We start from the raw sequence: 23136 nt of genomic DNA, 5'->3' as shown, positions 1-23136 counted from the left end.
CCATAAGAGCTCAGCTTGACCATTCACATTTTGAGAGCTTTGGGTGGTTGAAAGTACAGGAGAGAGGCTCTCAGATGGAGCTGTCCCTCAAAACCAAAAGATCCAGGTGGGGGATATTCACAGATATTCCAGAAGGGGCAGTGCCAATGAATGTGTTCCTCCCAGGTTTAAGAATAAGAGGGAAGGAAACTTTTTGTATATGACAGTATACTGCGGAATAGAAATACTACTCATAAGCAGTGTGGGAGGTTCCAGGCCCTTAATAACGGGCTCAGAGATTATTTATGGCAGGATATTATGTCTGATAAGATTATCTGACTTTCTTTGTTTTATCATGTCTGATCTTTATTTTTATTTCTTGGTTTATTTTCATGTAGTTTATTTGTTGTAATTACTATGGACAGAGACAGACTTGTGTATAACCTGGTGAGGATGGCTGTGAAGTGATGTTGTATTTTGATGCATTTATCTCCATCTATTTAGGTTTAACTGAGTGAGCAGGGCCAGGCATGGTCCTAAGAAGCACTGAGGTTGTGACTGATGTTGTTAAAACTGTGAATACGTTCAGTGTATTGTATTATGGTTCTGATTAGTCCTTATCAGACTTCCTGTTTTGACCCCTCCCCTACAACTTGTCTTTTAATGAAGACACTGAACAGCAGAACGGGTGTTTTTTTAAATGAAACTGTCTAATACAAATCAGTCGACCCAGAGTTTCCACTGTGGATCTGCTCACCTTGTGACTTAGACGTGTCTATCTGGGAGGTCTGGTTCTTCTCTCTTCTCCTCTGCTTCTCGTCCTCCCAGATGGCCTGCAGGCCAGGGTTCCTGCCAATCTGATCTGGACACGGAGGAGCACAGCGCAGTCAGCTACCAACACATCATACCTGATTATTGTCTGCATAAGAAGTTTTTAACCTACAATAAAGACGATTTTGGTTTTTATGTCAAGCAGAAGTGGCGACTTTAAAACAACTTAAACGATATAATTCAGCCCAGACACACTGTAGTTCTATTTTCAACAGTGCAGTCTTTCTACGGCATTTTAGAGCAGATGGAAAAGTATGAGTCAGAACACAAGCACTGGCAGTCCTGGAGTGGCCTCTCCTTTTCTTTCTTCATTCTGAGACAGATGATAGTTTTAGTTTACTCTACTGCATCCAGCCTGATCTCAATTATAAGGATTCGCTGCATGCTTACAGCCACCATGCATGAACTGTCTTTAACCCACAAACAAAACATTCCACAAAACTGGCTCTGCTGGGGTAACCTGATGCCCTCATCTTGGCATAGACATATATGCACTGACGGTTTAAAGCTGTACCAACAAAGTGTGAGAGAACCTACCCACTGGAGAGATGTTTGACTTCAATACCAAGAAGCCGTGTGTGTTTGCCAGCACAACAGGTCTGTGACTAGCTTTGACTGAAGGGATAGAAAAAGGAGATCCAGTGCCAGTGACTCTAGTGGTGTCATAAAACGTGTTTGTTGGAGAGCGTGATTCAGTTTAACATTGCGGCCAAAGATGGAGATAGAGAAAAGATGGGTGTATCATATTCTTTATTAAATGCCATGCCTAGCTTAGCTTTGTTATCAGCATGTGATGATTGCTCCAAGCTTTTTTTGTTTCAACATGGCAAGTACAAGAATGGGCTTTCTATTCTGGTCTGAAATAAAACAAATCCAGATGAAGAAAACCTTTGACTATTAAAAACAGCACCAAAGGGGCCAAAGACACAGTCACTAAATCCTGAGATTTAAGAACATTCTGCAGAAAGATGCATAACTGAAGCAACTGAAGCAACTGAAGCAACAGTTGCACCTGTTCTGATCATGCATGGCTTTATTAGATAACTCCGTCTGCTTTATGGGTTTTGTTCAGTGAATTCAGTGAAATATGCCTCCATCCTGGATTTCCTCATCTCTTACTCTCTCTGTTAACTCACTGTGACAGGAGGTGTTAGGTCAGCTCCACAGTGTTTATGTTTAAGGCTGCTAATGGATTTGATGCGTGGAGGAGACTGTTGGGGGGGTGGTGGTGGGGGGTGCTCTGGGCAGCTGTGTTCCATCAGACATCTCAGCCAAACATGCTGCACCTCAAGCACTGATGATTCAGCAGATGACCTTGCACCTTTCTTTCTGTTCCCTGTCTAATTCCTACACCTGTGTCAGAGACTGGTGGGGGGGGCTTACTTTCAATTTCCAGGCGGTTGAGGATGTCTACAGCCACAGCATCAACCTCCAGCTCACAGGTGCTCTGCCTCCCTACCTCCTCCAGGAGAAGGGAGCTGCAAACACACAGAAGGAATTCACAAACAAGCGTTTTAGCTGTGTGGAATATGTCAGCTATATATGTTGGATATTGTCTTTGTAATTAATGTATCTTATTGATACAAAACAGCCAACCAAATTTAAAAAAGACTAAGGATGCTTCAAAAAAAACAAGCTATTTATTGAGAGCGATGAGAAAGGAAGATAGGCGACAACAGAAAAAAATGGATATCTTCCAATATAAGTAAAACAAAATGAATTCATTGACAAAGAGAAAGATGAGGCAGAAACAATCCAGAAGAGAAGTGCCTCTTGCAGAATGACAGGTATTCCAGAAGAAACACAGTATTCAGCTTTTACTGCCATTGACTTAGAGTAAAAGCTAATGGAGCAGGAGCTACGCAGGCAGGACTCACCAGGGTAGGACGTTCTCGTCCCAGCGGACAAATGTGCCCGCCAGGGTGCTGTCGTTGAGCTTGGAGGTGCAGGGGCTCTTCCAGGGGCTGACGGTGGGATGACTGCTGGGAGTTTGCCCGTCTGGGATTGCTGCTGCATCTTCTGGAAAGCAAACACAGGCACACCATAGAGCATGTTACTGCAAGATCTGAATTAAATCATCATCCAGGTGAAAGAACATCTCATTTTGCCAGAAAAAAGCACAATCATCACTTGCTTTTCACATGGGGACGTATTAAACATGTTTCTGAGTGAGTCAAGTGGGCAAGTTCAGTCTTCATCTTGAACACGGCCCTTTGACAAGACTCCTGACTTCACAGTCCGCTTTCTTGACTTTTCTTGAGCTTTCCACCACACCTTCCTCACCAGCTGATATTTGCTCCGTTATCTTGAGGAGCCTTCAGGTGTCATCACAAGTGTGAAACAAGTGGAGGTGGTTGGGGAAGGTCTCTGGTCTCAGATGTGAGTGTCCCCTTGGCCTGTCTCCAGTTGTGACTCTTGGTGGATGACCTTTGACTTCTTCCCAGTGGATGCTGTGAGTGTTTTGGGTCTGGTGTTCACAGACAGAATGTCAAGGGTCCTTACTGTCTCCACAGCGGCCACATGTGATGTCATGCACCACCCCAGTCCTGCTCTCAGGGGGGGGCATCCTGTATTTCCAGTGTATCAACAAAGACCTTCAGGTATAAAATGATTTCTCTGGGGTTGATCACTGTAGTTCTATTTTTGGGTATGTGATGTCAACTGAATAACTCCATCCGCTGAGGAAGACCATGGGATGCGGTTGAAAGCTCAGCAAAAGTGCGGTCGTGCTTTTGGCGTGTCCCCTGGAAATGAATAAACCGCTACAGAATAGTTTGAGTGCTGCTGTCCATGATTCAAAGTGCCATTAAGGAATAATTCCAGTTAAATAAAAAACAGGTCTTGGGTTTAGAGCTGCATTATTTGATTAATTTATTAGTCGATTGAGATAAAACTAATGTGCAAATAGTCAGATAAGTGACTAATCAGTAAAGCTCTTTTTCGAGCAAAGAAATAAAATAAAACAATTGTTCCAGGTCTCACTTGCTGCTTTTCTTTGTTTAGCATTATAATAGATTGAATACTGTTGGGTCTGGGGCTATTTGTTGTATAAAGCCATTTTTTTCTGTTGAGGAAATAATCTTCAAATTATTCAGTAACAAAAATAATCCCTGCTTGTTAGTAGTTTTGCAGACATCAGTTTGTAACATTGTAGAGATCTATGAAGACAGCATAGGTGCAGCAAAGTCCGACAGGACAAGAAACACAACCAGTCGATCAGACAGGTTTATTCATAAACCAGTGATTTATTGTTAGTTATTATTAATGATACTAATAATGGCAATCACATGGGTCATTTTAAAGATCAGTTCCACTTGTAGTTTTGACACAAGCCGTTTGAGGTGTGTTCAAGCTGTGGAGTGGACTTCAAAACACATTAAGGTTGCTCTTCATCTTAAACTGGCCTATTTTGCCAGTTTAAGCCTTTTATCCTTATTCCACTTGATCCCAGATTAGGAACTTGCTTTCAAGTCTGCTTGAGGGGAGAAGAAAATGTAAACAGGTGTACCTATTATTGAGGTATTTTAGTTTCTTTGTTGTTCGGGACATTGGAGCCCTCTTTCCATTGATTGCATAAGTGTAGAGGTGGATCAAACATGGGAACCCTGCTTTTGTCAGGGGAGAGTCAAGCGTGAGGATTTTGAAAAAAAAAAAAAAAAGAACTTTATTACAATTGTGGAATTTCCTGTCCTGAATCATTAATACCCTCACATGTGGAGGCAGCCCTGCTGGGCTGGTTGCTCTCTGGGAGTGTGGGGGAGAGAGGTCTGATCAGCAATGATGAGCAGAGGTCTTGGACTGAGATTAGGACTAAGCTGTGATCAAACAGAGTTGGCAATCAGGGGTTTAGGCTCCATCAGGAGGAAGAAGAGTCGGGTTTGTTAGGGTCAGATTCATTCAAGATCTGAGAAGGAAAACCCTCAGTCTGACACTCCCACCGTGGGGCCCAGTGACTGCTGGGCTCACTGCCTCAAGAGCAAAGCCTGTGTCCCCCGTCTTCCGAGAGACCGGAAACACTTGAAATACAAATCGACATACATATATCGAATGTTGGTGGCTCTGCTGTCCTTGGTGGTAGATAATAATGAGAGCAGTAATTATGACCACAGAGCAGGGTAGCAGTGAACAGGCCAATTCAGAAGTTACAGACAGTGTGTTCAATAAAACACGACATCAGGAAGATGGAAGGGTCCTTATTTCATCTGCAAGAGACACTTGTCACATCAGTGTTACTGTACTGTAAAGGCTACTGGACAATGGTACATGATGCTCCATTTCTCAAGATTCTCTTGAGTCAGTCATCAGACATCATTCTTAGCCAAGCTGACTGAGAGTGAATGAAAGAGACATCAAACACAATGTAATAGACATAAGGCTCCTGGTGACCAGTCTCACATAGCCAGACAAACATAACTTGATCATCAGCAGCATGGAGGTCAAGTCTGCCTGTACTTTACCAGTGGAGGAGCTCACTGGACTTGTTGACTGACAGAAACGAAACGCATAGATAGTTTTGGGAGGGGAGGGGAGCGAGCCAGGATCACAGCTAAGCTAACACAGCCAGGACCCAAGGCTGCTTCTAGGTAATGTCCAGCTGTGAAGATCGGCTGGATGAAATGTCACTCAGGCTGCCTAAACAACAACAAAAAAAAAAAAACATCTGATCTTCTATAGAGCCCTGGCTTCACCTCAATGGATCAATCTACTGCTGCAGACAGGCGAATTATGTGGTTCTCTGGTTCCTGTGGATCCTGGTCCTGGTTCTGCTGATGTGGTTCCCTGGTTCCTATGGATCCTGGTCCTGGTCCCGCTGATGTGGTTCTCCACCAGCCAATGGATGTGCGTCTGTCCAAGGCTCCAGCCTGTCCGTCCTTGGGAGCTGGATCTCTCCTTCACTGTGGTGCTCCCGGAGGTTTCTCTTTTCCCACTGGGTTTTTTGAGTTTTTCCTTCCCGAAGAAGGAGGGTCATAAAGGGCAGGTGATGCCTCGGACTGATCCACCGGACTGATCCATTGGCCTCATCGACTGCTGGACTCTTTATTAGATTGTTTGTTCGCTTACACTTGTTTATTTCAGTGAACTTTGTAAAGCACTGTGAGACACTCTGTTGTGATATTGGGCTATACAAATAAATTGAATTGAATTGAATTGAATTGAATTACCTGGAAAAATATACTTAAAACAAAAGTCATATAAACCATTACATTTTCCATCATTTAACGAATATTTGAAAATCATGACCCGTGACAGACTTACTAAAATTAGACAAAGATAGCATCTGCCAGACAAGTATTCCCAATATTCTGTTTACATTTCATAAAGTGGCGCATGCAACCTTTGTGGTGCATCAACCCTGTGAAATGTAGTGTCTAAAGGGAAACCATGGAGAAGATGGGTGTCCTCTGTGTGTCTCTGTTTCTGCAGGGGCGACAGAGTTGCAAAGGCAAACACAACAGCTTCCAGTATCTGCTTGCTGCTCCTTGTTCTGTCCTCACACCTTTTGATTCCTGTTTCCGTGGAAGCTTGCCGGTTGATTTTCCAGGAGGTGGTGCAATTCCACTAGAATTTACTTTTGCCCTCTTAGCAAGCAGCACAGAACAAAATGGCTACAATGGAACCAGAGGGAGTCAGGGTAACCAAAGAGGAAAAAGTAAAATAGAGAAAGAAGTGAAGTGTGAGAGAGACAGAGAGAGAGAGAGAGACAAAAAGCAAAACCACAAGACAAAGCATGAAAAGAAGCGAGGGGGCAACATGTGAGCTTTCAAAAGACAACTGAGGCATCCTGAGGCTGAGGAGAGATCAGGACTAATCCAGTATGACACAAGGCATGGCAGCCTTCCCTGGCCTCGTCCCTGCTGAGCCAGGGGGAACAATGCAGTGAGCAGAGGGAAACCTGGCCGTGCCCACACTGTCCAGAGACAGAAAACAGCAGTGTGTCCTGTGTGACAGCAGAAGTAGGCCACCTGGCCAGCAGCACAGGGGCATGTCTGAAGAGCTGGGTTACCCAAGAACTACTCCAAAGAGAGAGGAGGAAGGGGGGAGGGGGTGGCAAATGTCAAGGTATGATTTGGTTCAGGTGTCAACGTTGTAAATAAACACAGAAATCTGAATTAGATAACGACTGCTAATTTGCTACAAAGCTTTACTTATTATCCCAAAACCTCAAGATCCCCTTTCCTTAGTTGAAGCGATGCGTTGGGAGCTCTGTATTTGTCTCTTACCTTTTTTCTGGGCCCTGCGGAACTTGACAGCTCCCAGGTTCACCAGGTTCATGCCGTACAGATTGTAGTCAATGAAGAGCTGCAGCAGGTAGGGGATGTGGCCCTCGTGGGGCTGGTAACACTTGTTCATCACTGCTCCGCTTTGTAACAGCTCACACACCCTGCAACAAACACACAGTATTAACATTATTCCATGGTAAAAGATTTCTCCAATGTGGGGTGGAATACTCATTAATTACTGTCATTTTCCCTCAAATATACAGTAACAGGTTGTTTTGGGTGTAGCTGAGATGGTGTAGATCCAAAGATACAGTTTCTGTTAAAAACGTGTAGTTTCTAACTAATCACTAATTTTCTCAGAAGCCTCTGGAGCCAATAACTCAGATTATTACTAAGCTTATTTTTTCATTTTTGTGGTGCGTATTTGTGATGTGCTCTTTATATAAAGGCCTTTAGCATAAAAAATTAAAGCTCCTCAGAGCCACAGAAGACATTATACAACTCTTTTTAAATGTCAAGTTGACTTTGACATTTAAAAATCAGTGGACTGCCTCTTTAAAATATATAAAAGGTGATCCTCTCATTCAGATCTATGTTGAGTGTCCACACAGAAAAGGGACATGCCGTTTTCTAGAACCATCCTCAGCTACAGCAAACCTTGCACTTACAGTACTTGCTTGGCAGATAAAGATGAATGTGCGGCAGTTCACTGTGTGAATGTTTAAGTTCTGTCCTGAAGCCATGTTTCCCATTTAAAGGTCAGAGCACCGTGCTGACTGATTGACTGACTGATCAAAGACGAGGGGATGAGGCGGGATGCAGAGCAGCCAGACATGCCACTCAAACCCTCCTCTTTTTCTTTCTTCTTGTCTCCCTCTGCCTTCTTTTACCCACTGCTTTCGTTACCCTGGTCCCTTCCCTTCCTCAGTCTGTACTTTTGTTTGCCTTTATCTCCATCTAGTCCCACTGTCCACCTCTCCTCAAGCCCCTTTCTCTTACTCTCTTTCCCCCTTCTATTCAAATTCAGCCACCGCAATGCTGATTGCCCTGGCAAACACTTCAGTCTCCCTGTGTGTTTCCACGCACATATGCACACAAACAGACTCAGCCAATCAATTTGTACAAGCGAATACACAGCGATCGATTACAGCTTAGAGAGCTGCTGGAGTCATGCGCACACAGTCTGGCCTTCAGTAACATCAAACAACTGAAGATCGGTATGATCTCTGCTCGCATTAAACTGCATTGATCCGCAGTCACCTTACCTTTTGACCACCTGGGGGTTGTACAAATAGATCTTCATGAAAAGCTTCTCCTTGCCGTGGTAGCCATAGAAAGGCCTGTAAGACAAGAGCAACGCACAGAATACAATTAACGTGCTGCATATCAAACTTAGTCATTCACTGGAAGAGTTTACCTCACTGAGGCTTTAGAATCAGAATCAGAAGAATCAGAATTCTTTTATTGTCATTGTGCAAAGAAGCACAACGAAACTGAAATAAAAAAAACAGGAAAATGTCATGCTTCACACTGGTATTTGGAACAAATCTTCGCTTCATCATGAGTTGCTTACATGCCAGAGACCAGCACCACCTTGAAGACATGCTGGTTGCCCGAGGCAGGGTTTCCCATGGCAACGTTAAGGGCCCGGTCGATGCTGAAGGCCACCTGCCGCAGGTGGCGGTCTGGCTCTTGGCCTTGCCCATCATATGGTACGTAGATGTAGGGGAACACGCCATGAAGGTGGAGACATGTTTTCTGACCTGCAACACAACAACAACAAATCTATTGAGTACCAGACTTACAATTTGATCTCACTCATGTTCCACTGTGTAAAAAAAAAAAAAAAAAAAAACGTGGTATGGCAGAAACATTTTGTACTCGTTTTTACAACACTGCTGCCCTCTTTGAATACACCTTACATAGATTGTGTAAGTTTCTATATAACATATATTGCTGTATAGTGGCTGGGTGACTCGTTCGGCTGGGCATTTTTTGAAATGTTCCCGGTACCAACACCAATATTGATTTGTTCCTTTATTTTGAGAAATGTAAAGGTGTGAAAATCTAGTTTTCTGAGCTTTTTTGGAAAAACTGAGAAACAAAAGGTCCAGTTTTGACAACAGGTATGATTTCCATTTGTACAAAACCAAATGCATACTCATATGATAATCAAAATCACACACTGCTGTCTGATAAGAAAATACTGTAGTCTATATACAGTAAAACTCCTCAATCAAGACAGCACAAAGACAATTCTTTTTCTAAAAACAAACTCAAATTTCATTTAGCAGTGACACAACTGAAAACATCTTGCTTTTCATGGACATTAGGCCACAGTACACACCCACTGAAATATTCTCCATGGTCACACACGTTGCCTGCCATGGCTACCAGCCTGGCCATGACTGAAGTGATGTCATCACGGGCCACATTGTTGAACTCGGTACGTGTGACATGATGTGAGATTTACATACAGTGTAATATGACAGCAACGTCCTTCCATAGCTTTCCCACCCTACATTGAGGCTGCATTTCCTTCTCTCTCCGCTTCAATTTCTGGTGACCAAACTGGTGTGATTCACAGAGCCAAGAGTTAGAAAACCTCTTTATATTCTCACATGATGAATGAGCTTACACAACAGTAACAGACTTGTTTCCATCCTTCACTACACAATTGGAAACCCGCATCGAACAATTGGGCAAAACAAAAAAGAAAAAAAAGTTCTCAGGAGAAAAGAGACGATCAAAGAATAGGTAAACAGTACTGAAAACTGGCACTGAACACATTCACTGCTAGTTTTTGCCATTTGACAATTTTCAATAGCCAGAACTACAGATACATACTGAATACAACTCTTTACATTCTACACACTGGACTTAAGTCATTTGATTTCAGTTTTTCAGTTGTCACCAAATCAAAATACTACCCAGTATTACAGGGCGACATGAATCAACCCAGTCATTTCCCACACACATAAGATGTAGCTGTAAGCAGCTGTAGCTTTAGATGTGACATCTTCTGCAGGGAATCTTGAACATCACAGGGTGCAAACAAGATGGATGAGTGTGCTGAGGGTCCAGTGAACCGTTTTTTTTCCCCCTCCCACACACTTTCTAACCAATCACTGCGAGGCAATAAAGATGGATGAGTGTGACAACAAGCCCGTAATGCCGTGATTCATGACAGACATGCAAGCATGCATTAGCTAAATAACTATACACAAACGGAGGGGAGGAGCGTCACTGAGGATTGTGGGTGGAGCGCACAGGATTGAGGTCCTGAGTGATGTGAAGCGAGGTCAGCCAGTGCATAGAGAGGGAGATACAGTATTTACAACGGGGGCCGGAGCAACATCATCACTCCCAGACAGACACACACACTGCACAGAGTCATCTGAGGTGAACTGTGCTGCAGACGCCACGCTCCGATTCATTCCCTTTCTGTCATGATCAGCTCGAGCCTGCATTTTTATCTGCCATTGGAGCCTGCATTGTGTTTAATCAGGCCACATAAGGGATAATAACAGCAGTGTAGAAATTAAGACAACAAAGGCTGGGGGTGCTGAGACTCACAGAAATCTGAGCTTCTGAATCTCTGCACTCATCTTGCACCAGTGACTGGCAGACAGCTGGACAAAGGGAGGCAGTGTGGAGCAGCTTGACACTTTGCCCGGACGTGTCTGCACATGCCCAGAGACATGCTTACCTCCCGAACACTCATCACTGTTAGCGGGGCTTCAGGCGAGGAAGGGGAAGACTCTGGCACTGCTCCTTCATTCCAAACACACTACACACACACACACACTCATCAACAGCTTGCCAATTCTCCATCCTCATGCTATGGCATGACAGATGCAGCGTGCGATGCAATGCTGCAGTCCCATGGGCCCGGTTGTTGAGATTGCTGGACCCAAAGTGGAGCTTCCAAAAGAGGAAGAAATATTCCCAGCATCTCTCTGCACAATGATACATACAACTGTCTCCAAGCAGGGGTGTGTGTGTGTGTGTGTGTGTGTGTGTGTGTGTGTGGAGGAGATATGGTGTTGAAAGACAATGAGCTTCATAGGCTTCATTTTAGACTGATTCACACATCTACTGTATAGGAGCACCGCTAAGATTAAGGGAGGAGCATACAGAGCCATTAAGTGAAGAAACACACATTGGACCATCATTATGAGATAAAACAGGAAATGTCCTCCTTTCAGTCCCTGGAAATGAGATATATGAATGCCATGTTCAGCTAAATGATGGCTGCATTGTGAAATATACCTACAAAAAAAAAAAAACAGAAAACTGGATTTGTTGTTTTTATTGGACAAAACAAGCAACATGAATTATTCATCACCTGTGATTGTGACAGACATGTTTCACTATATTATGACATTTTTAAGTCTAGTAGTTGTGGACAAAATGAGTTACCATGCTTGGATCTCCTTGCATGCCGTTATGGCTTCCACATATCAAAGGTTGCTTGTGCCTCACTTTCCTAAATGGGAAAAGAGGCTTTGCATGATTTTCATGAAACATGGTGGAAGGGTGTAGCGTGGTGCCATGAGTGGATCTGGATCCGACTCACAAACGAGCAACAACATAGACATCAATCAATCATACATCATTCTTATAGTTTAGGAAGTCTAGATGTATATAGTGATTGTAATTGCAGATATACATATCAAAGATTGGGCTATTGGCCTTGGCAGGTGTTTGCATTCTCCAAGTGTCCTTATAGTTCATATGAGCCTATTGTAAACCCATAATATCCGTCGGCTTCACCAAAACCCTGACAGATGTCACTGATTAGTTGGATTACTGGTCTGTTATGAGCTCTCATATTTAATAACTTCAGAATTCAAATTAAATGGATTTCTTTTTAGGTGCACCTACATTATACACATCACACTTCAGTTTCAAACATCCATCCATCATCTATACCACGTATCCTTAGAGTGTTGCAGGGGGGCTAGAGCCAATCCAAGCTAACTTTGGGTGAGAGGTGGGGTACACCTGGACTGGTCGCCAGTCAATCACAGGGCCGACACACAGAGACAGACAGCCATTCACATTCACACTCACACCTACGGGCAATTTAGAGGCACCAATTGACCTGCATGTCTTTGGGCTGTGGGAGGAAGCCGGAGTACCTGGAGAAAACCCACACAGGCACAGGCAGAACATGCAAACTCCACACAGAAAGACTGCAGGCCCAAACCTGGATTCGAACCTGGAACCTTCTTGCTGTGAAGCAACAGTGCTAACTAAGGATGGGTCAAGATTTTATACAAATATCTTCTTGTTTTAAAAAGAATATTTCTTTCAGTTTTACTGAGGTCTATTCGAATAATCTGAATAGTTCACTGTGACAATCGAATAGTATATTGGCTTGAAATGCACATCCCTAGTGCTAACCACCATGCTACCCTTCAGTTTCAAAGAAATACAAAAATGATAAGACAAATGAAATGTGCAATGCATCCATATCTGAGGCTAATAAAACATTTGAGAGAATAGATGTTGGACAAAACTGCCATTTTGGCGCTGAGAATGAAAAGCTTTGCAGTGGGTTTTTTCAGTTTCCCAGATTGTGGTGTTGCAGCAGCGAGGTACAGAGAGACTGTGGATCAGTGGGTCCCTGTCTGGTCTGGAGTGTGCACTTGTGTGTCTCAGTTGTACAAGGCCAATGTGTGTGTAGCTCCACTGTGAGCCACACAAAGGCTGGCAGCGGCTCAGGAGGTGAGGGAGCAGTGACGACGGCACACGTCTGTCTGTCCTCAGCCTGCCGTGTCAACATGGAGTCTCTCCCTTACACACACACACACACACACACGCAGACACGAGCAGCCAATACCGGCTTCTGCTGCAGTTACTAGGCAACAGCAAAGCAAAAGCCCCTAACGGACAGCAGGACAGATAAACAAGTGATTCTTTCCACCCAGCTGGTCAAGCCACAGAAAGAGAGATGGCGGGAGAAAGTGTGTGTGAGAGAAAGCAAGTGAGACTCAAAGAAAGAGGAAAAGCAGACAGAGGAAAGGGAACACGAGAGAATGTGCATGTGTGTGTGTGTGTGTTTCTGTTATGAAAGAAAACAGGGAGGAGTGAGTAGAATAGATTAAAATGAAGATGCCGAGAGTAATGTCTGTTTAGGAGAGAGAGAAGACGATGTTATCTGAGAGGGGGTGCTGAGAAAAGCCAGATTAGCCGACGAGCAGAAGGAGTACAGACTGAGCAGGACTTCATGTTTCAGACAGAAACATCTGCTGCTTCAGGTGGACGTCTCATTACTGTGATGTGGTCAAACTTAGGACTGGGCAATCAGCCAATGACCTCCTGACAGAGACATTATTAATCTATGATTGATCTTATTTACATCATGTTGGTGTGGTGAGTAATTCCTCTAGACATACATGGATTTCTACAGATTTGTAGAATAGAACTTTAATTCACCAGAAAGTGCAACACAACAGGGTGTGTGTGTGTGTGTGTGTGTGTGTGTGTGTGTGTGTGTGTGTGTGTGTGTGCGTGCGTGTGTTCATGACAGTGAATGAAAACTGCGACCCTGACACACCTGCTGATGCCACCTCAATCATCTAGCAGAGGAATTTTTATACACATAGATTCATATTTGGTTTGTACTGATCCAACTATTTCTTTCCTGAATTCTCCTCATCTTTTCTACCCACAAACCTGATAAGGCCATTTAATCTGTGATGACTGGTGTGTGTTATGTGGTTGCTTTCCTCACTAGTTCCCTGTCATATGCTATCTTACTACAGGATTTGTGAATGAGGGAAGGAGGGAGGAGGTGCACTGAGGAGGTCCACTCTGCCAAGTGCCTCACTCAGTCTCTTCTCTCCAACTACACCCCCCCCCCCCGTCGGCAGCTCCATGACTCAGCACCTGGAGAAGTATCAGCCTCACACCACCACTGGGTCAGTAAGGCAGTCAGCCAACAGCTTAGTCAGAAAACCAGGATATCAGCCACTTAGCCAAGCACACAGCTGTTAACCTGTTGTTAGTATGCTTTTTTTTTTTTCTAGGCTAGTTTCCACAAGTTCTACAACTGTCTATATGATCTAAAATTATTGACTATACATCTAATGATCAGTCAGCATCCACAGTTTCACTACAATCTTTCCACTTTTACTATGGGCGCATGAAGCACTGGCTTATGGAATTAGTAGATAGGAACAGTGTAGTAGAGCAGCTAATGTCATCTTCCAGCACATTGTCATGTAGCTTATTTAAAAACTATTATAATTGCTGAACAGATGTGTTTTGATGGTGTTTTTGACAGTCAGCCTGGTCACTGGTTGGTGCCAGGCTCTTCAGCATATAGCTGTGCTGCCGACAGCACAGCTGGTTCAGAGAACAGTGATGACTGAACACAGACTGGAGGCAGCAGATGGAAGCTTTGGTAGCACTTGTCTGTCACTGAGAGCTTTGCCTGTATCAACATTCAAGGCTTCAGGTTTCAGCCTTTGAAGACCTTCAGACCGGTCAGTGATTGAGAAATTTGATTGGACTTTCAGTAACCTCTTAAACTCCACCTGCCTACCAGCATCAGCATCATACATGCATTTTGGATGCAAACTGTGGGTTAGGGAGGCCGCGACTGTTTTAAGAAGTTCATCAAATAATTAATCAGGATTTTGTAGGCAGGCAGGTAGAGATCGACCTTCATTGTACCTCACCTGACAGCTATGTTACATCTGAATAAAGGGCAAATTATTATTCTCTTAGTGAATTAGTACAGTTCAGTGACCTCGTGTAACTTCAATGTGTCATGTAGACCTGACACACTGCTCTGAAAAATCTCACTTTTCTTAGGACGACAGCAGAGAGTCAGCACTGGCCATCAGCCATGAGTCATGCTGGTAACTTTTTCCTTGATAGTCGAGGGTGTTTAATCGTCAGCCACTCTGAAACTGGCGTCGAAGCTACGGCTGGTTACCAGGCACAGTCCCGCTTGCTCTAGGAAAAACAGTCACATTTCCTGGCAAATGGTAAACTGTGTTGGTGATAGTGCTGAAGGACAAAAAGGCTGCTCAAGAGCTGGTAAGATATGTAAATATACAGAGTCAAAAGGAGCCAAACGTCATCGGTGCTCAAAGCATTACTGAGCTCAACATACATGAGTGCCTACTGGAACTCAGAAGCAGAAAGAAGAGACCTTTATTTGTCCAAAGTAGGTTCACGGAGTACAAATGCACTTTACCGGGAACACTCACACACACACACACACACCTGTCAGCAAAAAGAGTCTTTCCTGATATCTCTACGCAGTAATCAAATTCAGAATGTGACATTTCGTGATGCCAATTATCTTCAGGCTCAAACTATATACTTAACTGGAGCAAAGTACACATTACTTACAGTGTGTTATAAATATGAGTCGAGTGCAATGAGTGAATTTTCTCTCTTTTACTCGGAGAGGTTTGGGGGAGCATTCAGACTCCCTCTGTAATCAGACAGTCAGCTGCCACAGGGAGGAGTAGAAGAGGATGTTAATAAAACCAGCGTTGGTATTAATTAAAGAAGCCCAGTGAGAGCCGTGTAAAATCTAGGCCTGAGCACTCCCACCGCCTGCTGTGGAAATGTCAGAGTATGTGCTCACTGCTCATAGCCGTGATGGTGGTGAAGGTGAGCCGAACCTGCCCTCAAGAACTTTAATCAAGGTCCACTTTGGTAGAGATTCTCAAATAAGCTCAGACCTGATGAGCCCTCAAGCCAAGTGCCACAGAGTGAGGGTATTTCAGGGGACATGGGAGAACAGAATGGAAAGTACACAACACATATACTCAGTTTAGAGAGGTAGTGGAATAAAGATCTGGTCATTTGACACACAAACACAGGCAAAAATCAGTGCGGAGCTCACTGAGCAGCCTGGCAGAGCACAAAGCAGGTGAGACGTAGAGAGAGCAGCTCTGGGAGAGGATAGGACGAGGGAGGACAGGGAGGGCAAAGCAACTCTGGGGCACAAAATATCTCCATGTTTCAGAAAGCTACATTTAAGACTATTTTACAAAGATCTGTTGTGGTACTTCTGCTGAGGGACACGCAGACATTTAGGGAAGCAGGCTTGTTGGCTCTGTCACAAAGGGCCAGATAAGAAGACTGACTTTAAGGTTTGGCTCAGTCTCCACTTGTCACTTCAACCGTCTCATAACCAGATGAAGTCCAGATGCTATTCACTACACTCGGTTAGAGGCAATACTTCACACAGCTGATTTGATCGATCTTGGTTTTCCATATATCAGGCCTAATACGTGATGCTTTCTTGATGGGGATTCTTGAATCCTTAATTCTGAATTCTTAACACTCTCTTAATATAAGGGTTTGGTGTAGACCTGCTCTAGAAAGAGTCTTGAGATAACATTTGTTATGAATTGGTGCTATAAAAATAAAGCCTAATTGATTGATTGATTTATCAGGGTTGGCCTGAAGCTTTTCCATCCATTGTCTATACTGCTAATCGTTAAGGGTTGCGTGGAGGCTGGCGCCAAACTCAGCTGATATTGGACATGAGACAGACAACCAGTCACACACAGTCACACCTACAGACAACTTAGAGTCCCCAATTAACCTGAGCTGTGTGTCTTCCACAAGCCCACAGTCCCATGAAGACCACACAAGTAAGGGGAGAACATGCAAACTCCACTCAAGGCTCAAACCACAGCAGATTCAAACCTTCTTGCTGTGAGGCAGCAGCGCTAACCACCGCTGCCCGTTACTACAACATATAAATGATAAATGGGCAACAATCCAGTTCTGGTCAGACTATTCTAACAACTATCAGTAACCTGAAAGAAACACATGACAATAGTTGTACTTGTCTTCATGAGCTCTCGCTAGTGCCACTATGTGAGCTATAAACATCACTGCTGCCTCACGCACAGAAATCATTCAATGGCTGCACTGATCAGGGATCAGATAGACGCTGCAGCAGTGCATTATGTTTTTTCTACAACAGCGTGTGTTAAAGTAACTGAAGCCTCTTTCTCTGACGGGACAGCCGGTCGATTTCAGTGTCACTTTAGCTGCTGTTATCACAGGGCAAAACGCTGTAAGTGGCTGCATCCAAAGAACTGATGTAGTTACACTTGGGAGGAGTAATAATTACACTTGTGACTCAGATGCATTTGCACGTTTTTAAACATCCAGCTAAAAACCAACTCCAGAGGTGGTTTAAACAATTAGATTTCAAGCTTTTTGGCTGCTTTAACATTTAGCTTTTTTGAGATCCAATAGAAATCCCATCAGCATAAAAGGCACATGAAGTGGATTAGTGCAAATGGTGCATTTAATACATTTATCTATTAACTGAACCATGATCAATTTGAAACCAGTGTACATAGCTAATGCCTCAGATTGTTTATTTGTGTCATTGTGGGACTTTGGTGTTTCAATGACTTAGTTTGGATTCCAACAAAACATTTGTGTAACACACAAATAACAATAACGCATATAAACTAGGATCTTCCAGGTCTCTCCCTGTAGGGATCCTTTCCTAGATAAATAAAGGTCTTGAATCTTGAATCCATAATGCTGTCAGACACTTCTGAGCCTGTCAGTGGCTTTTAGTGGGCACTTTTAGTGGACATATTCGATGGGCATGGTTGTCCCAAAAGATTCCGCTACAACCATTGCTGCCGCTGGCTGAGGTGATCTACGGGACCAGTTCCTTTGGGGTCATTTTGAACCAAAAAAAACATTTAAGAAAGGGCCCAGGTTTAAAAATACAGATGTTATCCTATTAGTCAAACAGCACTAGGAAAGTGATGATGAGACACGAACTTGTTTGGGGCTGTAATGCCAGTGACTGTGAGAAAATGACACTTATTCAGTGACTGTTAAGGACAGGCAGGAAGGGGTGAGCAAGAGGAGGGTGTGACACAAAGGTCCATTTAAATCTCGTTTTTCTAAAGATTATTTTATGGCATTTTGTCTGTATGGGACAGTTTACAGTGTACAGAATATTTAGGAAGAGAACGGATTATGACAAGAAAAACAAACGTCGCCGGTCGGATTCAAAGGGGTCACGTGGTATGTGTCTTAACCACTAAGCCACAGGAAGCCCACAAATCTTTTATGTTATTTAATTACAGATTTGTTTTCAGTATTTACAGACTCCTCGCTGTTATTGCAAGAATGGACCTCAATTAACCATTTCTCTTTGTGCTGCATCGGCTACTGATGTGCCACAGCAAAATTTATGGAAAACACAATCCTAGACCCAATATGCTCTTCTAGGAAAAATTCTCTCTCAGCCATTGGCTGAGTTCAGAAAACACATGCCTACGCAGAAAAACACAAACACCCGCACCCACACAAAATCCTTAAAATCTGGAAGGGCTTGTGTGTTGTGTCTTTCCCAACAAATTTCTAAATATAGTCAATTCCGTTCAGAAAGGGGGGGGGGGGGGGGGGGTTATGTCCCTCTATGGTCTTGGAATCATTCCAAATGGATTGGTGCTATGCTAGTGGAGTACAGCTCCTGGATTAACGTGCTAATACGTAGAGTAAGCTTCTACATACATTCAGCGAGGAACAGTTAGAGCAGTAAGACGACTGCAGTGAAAGCAGGAGGTGTTGACCGCGGAGGGCGACAACCTTTCAAATGGATTCACTTCCATCATCTGCTCTTTAAATTAACTGCTGGGGATGCTTGGGGATGGATTATACAGATGAGCAGTCAGTGTATGAATGAGGGCCACAGCGGACTTGCCTTATAAACTAGTTACACAGGCCTACATTGTGTGCTTTTATCTTGTGGGGGGGCCAGGCCAATGAAATTCCAGCCACACTGGGAGAGCCAACATGTTGCTAAACTGAACTACTATTTTGAGAGGGCCTTCTTTTTTTGGAACACTTTGGTAAAGTGAATGAAGAACTCCTAGTGACCACTGAAGAGTAGATGGCCACTGAAAACTTGGCTATATATAGTTTCATTAATAGAATTTTGGTTTTTAACTGGAAAGTGCCCAGTGGCCTGCTGACCCACAAACCTGCAAACAGGCAAACAGACCCATGCCTCCCAAAATCTAAGGCATTGCTGCCTGCTGCTGTTAAGCAGCAGAAAGCCCCCTATTGATGATTAGCTTAGAGGTCTGTGGTACCTTGAGCCTCCATTCGTAGCCTGTGCCTGGGAATCCTGGGAATAACTGGTTATGAGAGTTCCTCCTTAAATAGACCAAATGATCGAATGGTCAGACTCTCACTTTAGGTGGCTAACAGTAGAAACCACTCTGATTTGGAGCTGGTGCTAAACTGCAGCTGTAACAGAGATAAAATGATGCAGCTTATTGTCAGGAATCTGTCAGTCTGTCTGCTGCATCTGCTGTCATGCCAAATGGGAATCAGTCCCTCCACCATGCGAGCATTGTTCAAAATAAAACAGATTGCTGCCTATTAAATTGGCTGTTCCTTTAAGTCTCACTGTGCGCACATGGTCATAATGGTAATAATCGTAAATTGTAATAAATAATAATCACAATGGTAGTAATAATGATGCTAATGCTGACTAATAATAAAAGTAAATTATGATTAGTAGTGAGTTAAACCAGCAATATGATCAGATTATATGGCATCTTAAGCAATAGGCCCCGTCAGTGTGGGAGGTCTGTTTCTCTGTGGCTGTCTGGAGAAAGCTGCTCTGCTATTACAGATGAGGCACAGCAACCCCCTTCCCGTCTCTCTACATCTGCAAGTCTCCACATAAACAGGCTGACAGAATACAATCACTCGTTCTCTCACACACAGCAAATACTGTAAAGCTTGAGTCAGTCCATTTTGCTTTAAACAGCGGCCCCTCATCCTTTGCACTCTTCCACTCGTAAACTGGGCAGCTTTGGTGCATTTAAACAAGGCCCAGCAGTGATCCTGCTGGCCAGACTTCACATAAAGCGTCTCACATGCACTGTGCTCTCTGAACCGCAGAAATAATGCATTTTGCATAATGCATTACAGGCCCACCAATCTAAACCACCGCTCACCAACCAATCCCCATTAGCAATGCAAACTGAACACCAATGTCAGCTCATGTGTGCATCATTACAATGAAAACAAAGAAGTCAACATTTTCTCAATACCCTCATCTAAAGGTCCATTGTGAAGATGCTCTACAGCTTTCAATCATATCACACAGTACATGGAGTCTGACCAGTTCACCTGGAATGGCCATCTAAATGTCTCCTTTTCTCTGCACTTCAATGACTTCTCGTCCATGTTTGCTCAAAGGTTCAGGTGAAAGTTTATTCTCGACTTTGGAAGCAAGAGATGACAATCTCACTTCAGGGTCAATTTAGTACAAGTTCTGGAGCTTTCACTCATGATGGAATCAGTAAAGCCACCAAAAATGGTTTAAATATTGCAAAGGAGTAGAATAACCCCAACAGCAACCACGATACTGAACACCAAACCAAAATCCTATCGATTACTTTGAAATTGCAAGTAGTGAATCGCGATAATTCCTTCCTGTGCCTGAAGTAAAATGGAACATCAAAACATATTTTAGTTTCAGCATAAATATTGGGTCATTTGCATTGCAATACACTAACAAAGCCCCTCTCAAGAAAACTCTGCCAAACTGAAACACAATGCTGTAATAGGGCGAGCTGCCGGGAGGGTGTCCAAACCTGAGACTGACTAGGTGAGTCTCCCTCTCTGCCTGTGTCTGGGCTTTGTTAAATGGACAAATTCTTAACAAAGCCTTCTCCTCCTGCTGCACAGCCAGGGCTGTTCTGCTGGATGCCTGAGCAATAGGCCAGGTGCTGAAGAGAGATGACGTCCCAACCTGGTTATTCCTAAACAAACTGGCGCACTTAAGGCCTGCTTACTCAGGTGAACATTTGAGAAGGATAAAGATGAACACTTGACACACATTTGTCCCCAGCATGCATATACACACCAGAAATGAGTCGGTGCGCATCTGGCCAAATCCACGACAAATACATCACTTTAGTTTGACCTGGCGGTGCACAACCAGGCTCAGTTAAAAAAACAAATGGTGGAGTGCAGCATTTCCTGGAGTGTTATCCACATCCAGTCAAATGTGTCTAAGATAATGCCTGTGAATGCAGAAAGCAGGTATATGGCGACAAATCCATTGTCCACCTGCCCCAGTTTCCCGTCAGGGAACAGAATCAGCCCTCCATTTTTCCTTAATGACCACTTTGTAGCCAGCATGTCCCCGTCACTCAAGCTGGGCCTGCTGGAGGACAGGCAGGGATGTACTTCGCTGCCAGCTATTCCCCGACGTCTCCCTGGCTGGAGAGACAGACGGCACAGTAGAACCAGTCATCTGAGCAGACAGGATGAGGCTGACCAGATGGTGACTTGGACGGTGCTTCATGCCAGACCTTCATTAACCAGACAAAGCAAGAGGACATCAATCTTCATAAATGTGAACACCGAAATCAAGTTTGGCTGCAGTGTGATGTTGGCCAGCCTACACCGTAACTGTGCAGGCCGGCATGACGTTTGTTCTCGTTAAGATTCCTCTATGTCTGCCTGGCTGGTGAGAACAGAGCGCAGATGGAGGTGGCAGACTCAGATCTGGACTGGGTCAGGAGTGACTCAAAAGCAAGATGGACACAAATGGAATGTGATCAGAACAATTCAAAAAGCGGGACAATAATGAGAAAGAAACAGGTCTTCTCTTCTAGTAATGAATCCGAGAGTTGACTGTGAAAATGTATAACCTTTAGCATCAACAACCCACTATCTGTGACTTCCAAGATTTACAAAAGCCCTATGAACCCATATCTCTTTATTGAGTGCTCTCTTTTTCTCTGTACTTTCTGTCCATCCATCTCTCACCTGCTCTGCCCATCATCTGATCAAACTTGGGTGTCAATGGGGCATTCTGGCAACTGGGGCGTCCCTCTCTCAGCCTTTCCCAATCTTTCCTATCCATTTCATCAAATTACCGGGTACTCCGGCTTCCTTCCACAATTCAAAGACATGCAGGTTAGGTTAATTGAGGACTCTGAATTGCCTGTACGTGAGTGTGAGCGTGAGTGGTTGTCTGTGTGTTGGCTGTGATTGGCTGGCGACCAGTCCAGGGTGTACCCTGCCTCTTGCCCAAAGTCAGCTGGAATTGGCTCCAGCTCCCCCACGATGGATAAGCGGTGTAGATAATGGATGGATGGACGGAAGGATTGGGAAATGTCTGTCGAATGGACTTATGATGATGTTGACAGTAATGCCATATTTCACATAGAGCGATATAGAACAAAGATTCTCACTCACATGCCAACTTTTCACGAAATTGCAACTGGTTAGTGAATGTGATCACATGATTACATATATGTTCAATATACTTTGTGACAAGCAAATTTTTGCACCACTGGAGTTTGACGAGGCAATTAAGGGCAATGAGAGCTGTTAAATTCGACTTGGAAAAAAAAAATCATCATCTTGTCAAAAATTATTTCTATAACTAGAAAATGTGCACAGTAGAGCACAGAGCTCCACCAAGGAAGTGTACAGAGTCATCTGTGTTCACTGTGATTGAGCTTTATCATCATGAAGTGTCAGATATTTATGCTTATTATTTTAAAAATAAAATCCTGGTTAATGTGCTGTTGTGTGTTTCCTACTGTAGCACTGAGCTATTAATTATGGAGAAAAAGCTATGCAAATACTCCAGGGGAACTAATAATCCCTTAAATGAATTAAATTGATTGAATCTTTACACTGTTTAATAAATCACAACCTCAAGCATATGGGACATCAGATTACTGCATACCATGTCAAAAACTATGTCTTGCTACAATGCTATTACTAATGTTACTAATTCATTGTCAAAAACACACAACTGAACAACTGCAAAGTGAAATATTAAAGTATTGAAACATTATTCTAATGTATCCATCCAATATATTTCGATTACTTTCTCTGAGGTTTTCGATTTCTGCTGCTATCATCTCAGTGTTGGTATGGAGATATTTAGGCAGGTATCATATGAAAGTCAGTGAGGCATCCTGGTGGCCTAAATTACTGAGATGCTGACCATGTATTCACAGTATCCTTTGTTAAAGGCATATATCCCTCATTAAAATGTAGTTTCAAAAACCAACTTGTTGCATTGCTGGAATTTGAAAGC

The 23136-nt window shown here is 43.5% G+C and overlaps 1 protein-coding gene across 1 annotated transcript in view; it reads right to left on the bottom strand.

Moving 5' to 3' along the window:
- The window catches only part of rev3l (REV3 like, DNA directed polymerase zeta catalytic subunit), a 73563-nt gene that overhangs the window by 33696 nt on the left and 16731 nt on the right, over positions 1–23136 (bottom strand). The window contains exons 2-7 of the mRNA XM_070849122.1: positions 8605–8794; positions 8297–8371; positions 7032–7192; positions 2688–2829; positions 2194–2288; positions 737–841 (exon numbers count right to left, since the gene is read on the bottom strand). Coding sequence (XP_070705223.1) covers positions 737–841; positions 2194–2288; positions 2688–2829; positions 7032–7192; positions 8297–8371; positions 8605–8794 — 768 coding nt within the window. The remainder of the gene's footprint in view (positions 1–736; positions 842–2193; positions 2289–2687; positions 2830–7031; positions 7193–8296; positions 8372–8604; positions 8795–23136) is intronic.

This window comes from Pempheris klunzingeri, chromosome 18 (assembly GCF_042242105.1).
Source record: "Pempheris klunzingeri isolate RE-2024b chromosome 18, fPemKlu1.hap1, whole genome shotgun sequence".
In the NCBI taxonomy this organism is placed as follows: domain Eukaryota; kingdom Metazoa; phylum Chordata; class Actinopteri; order Acropomatiformes; family Pempheridae; genus Pempheris; species Pempheris klunzingeri.
The sequence above is the reverse complement of the archived record's forward strand: the minus strand, read 5'-3'. Positions and strand labels throughout refer to the sequence as shown.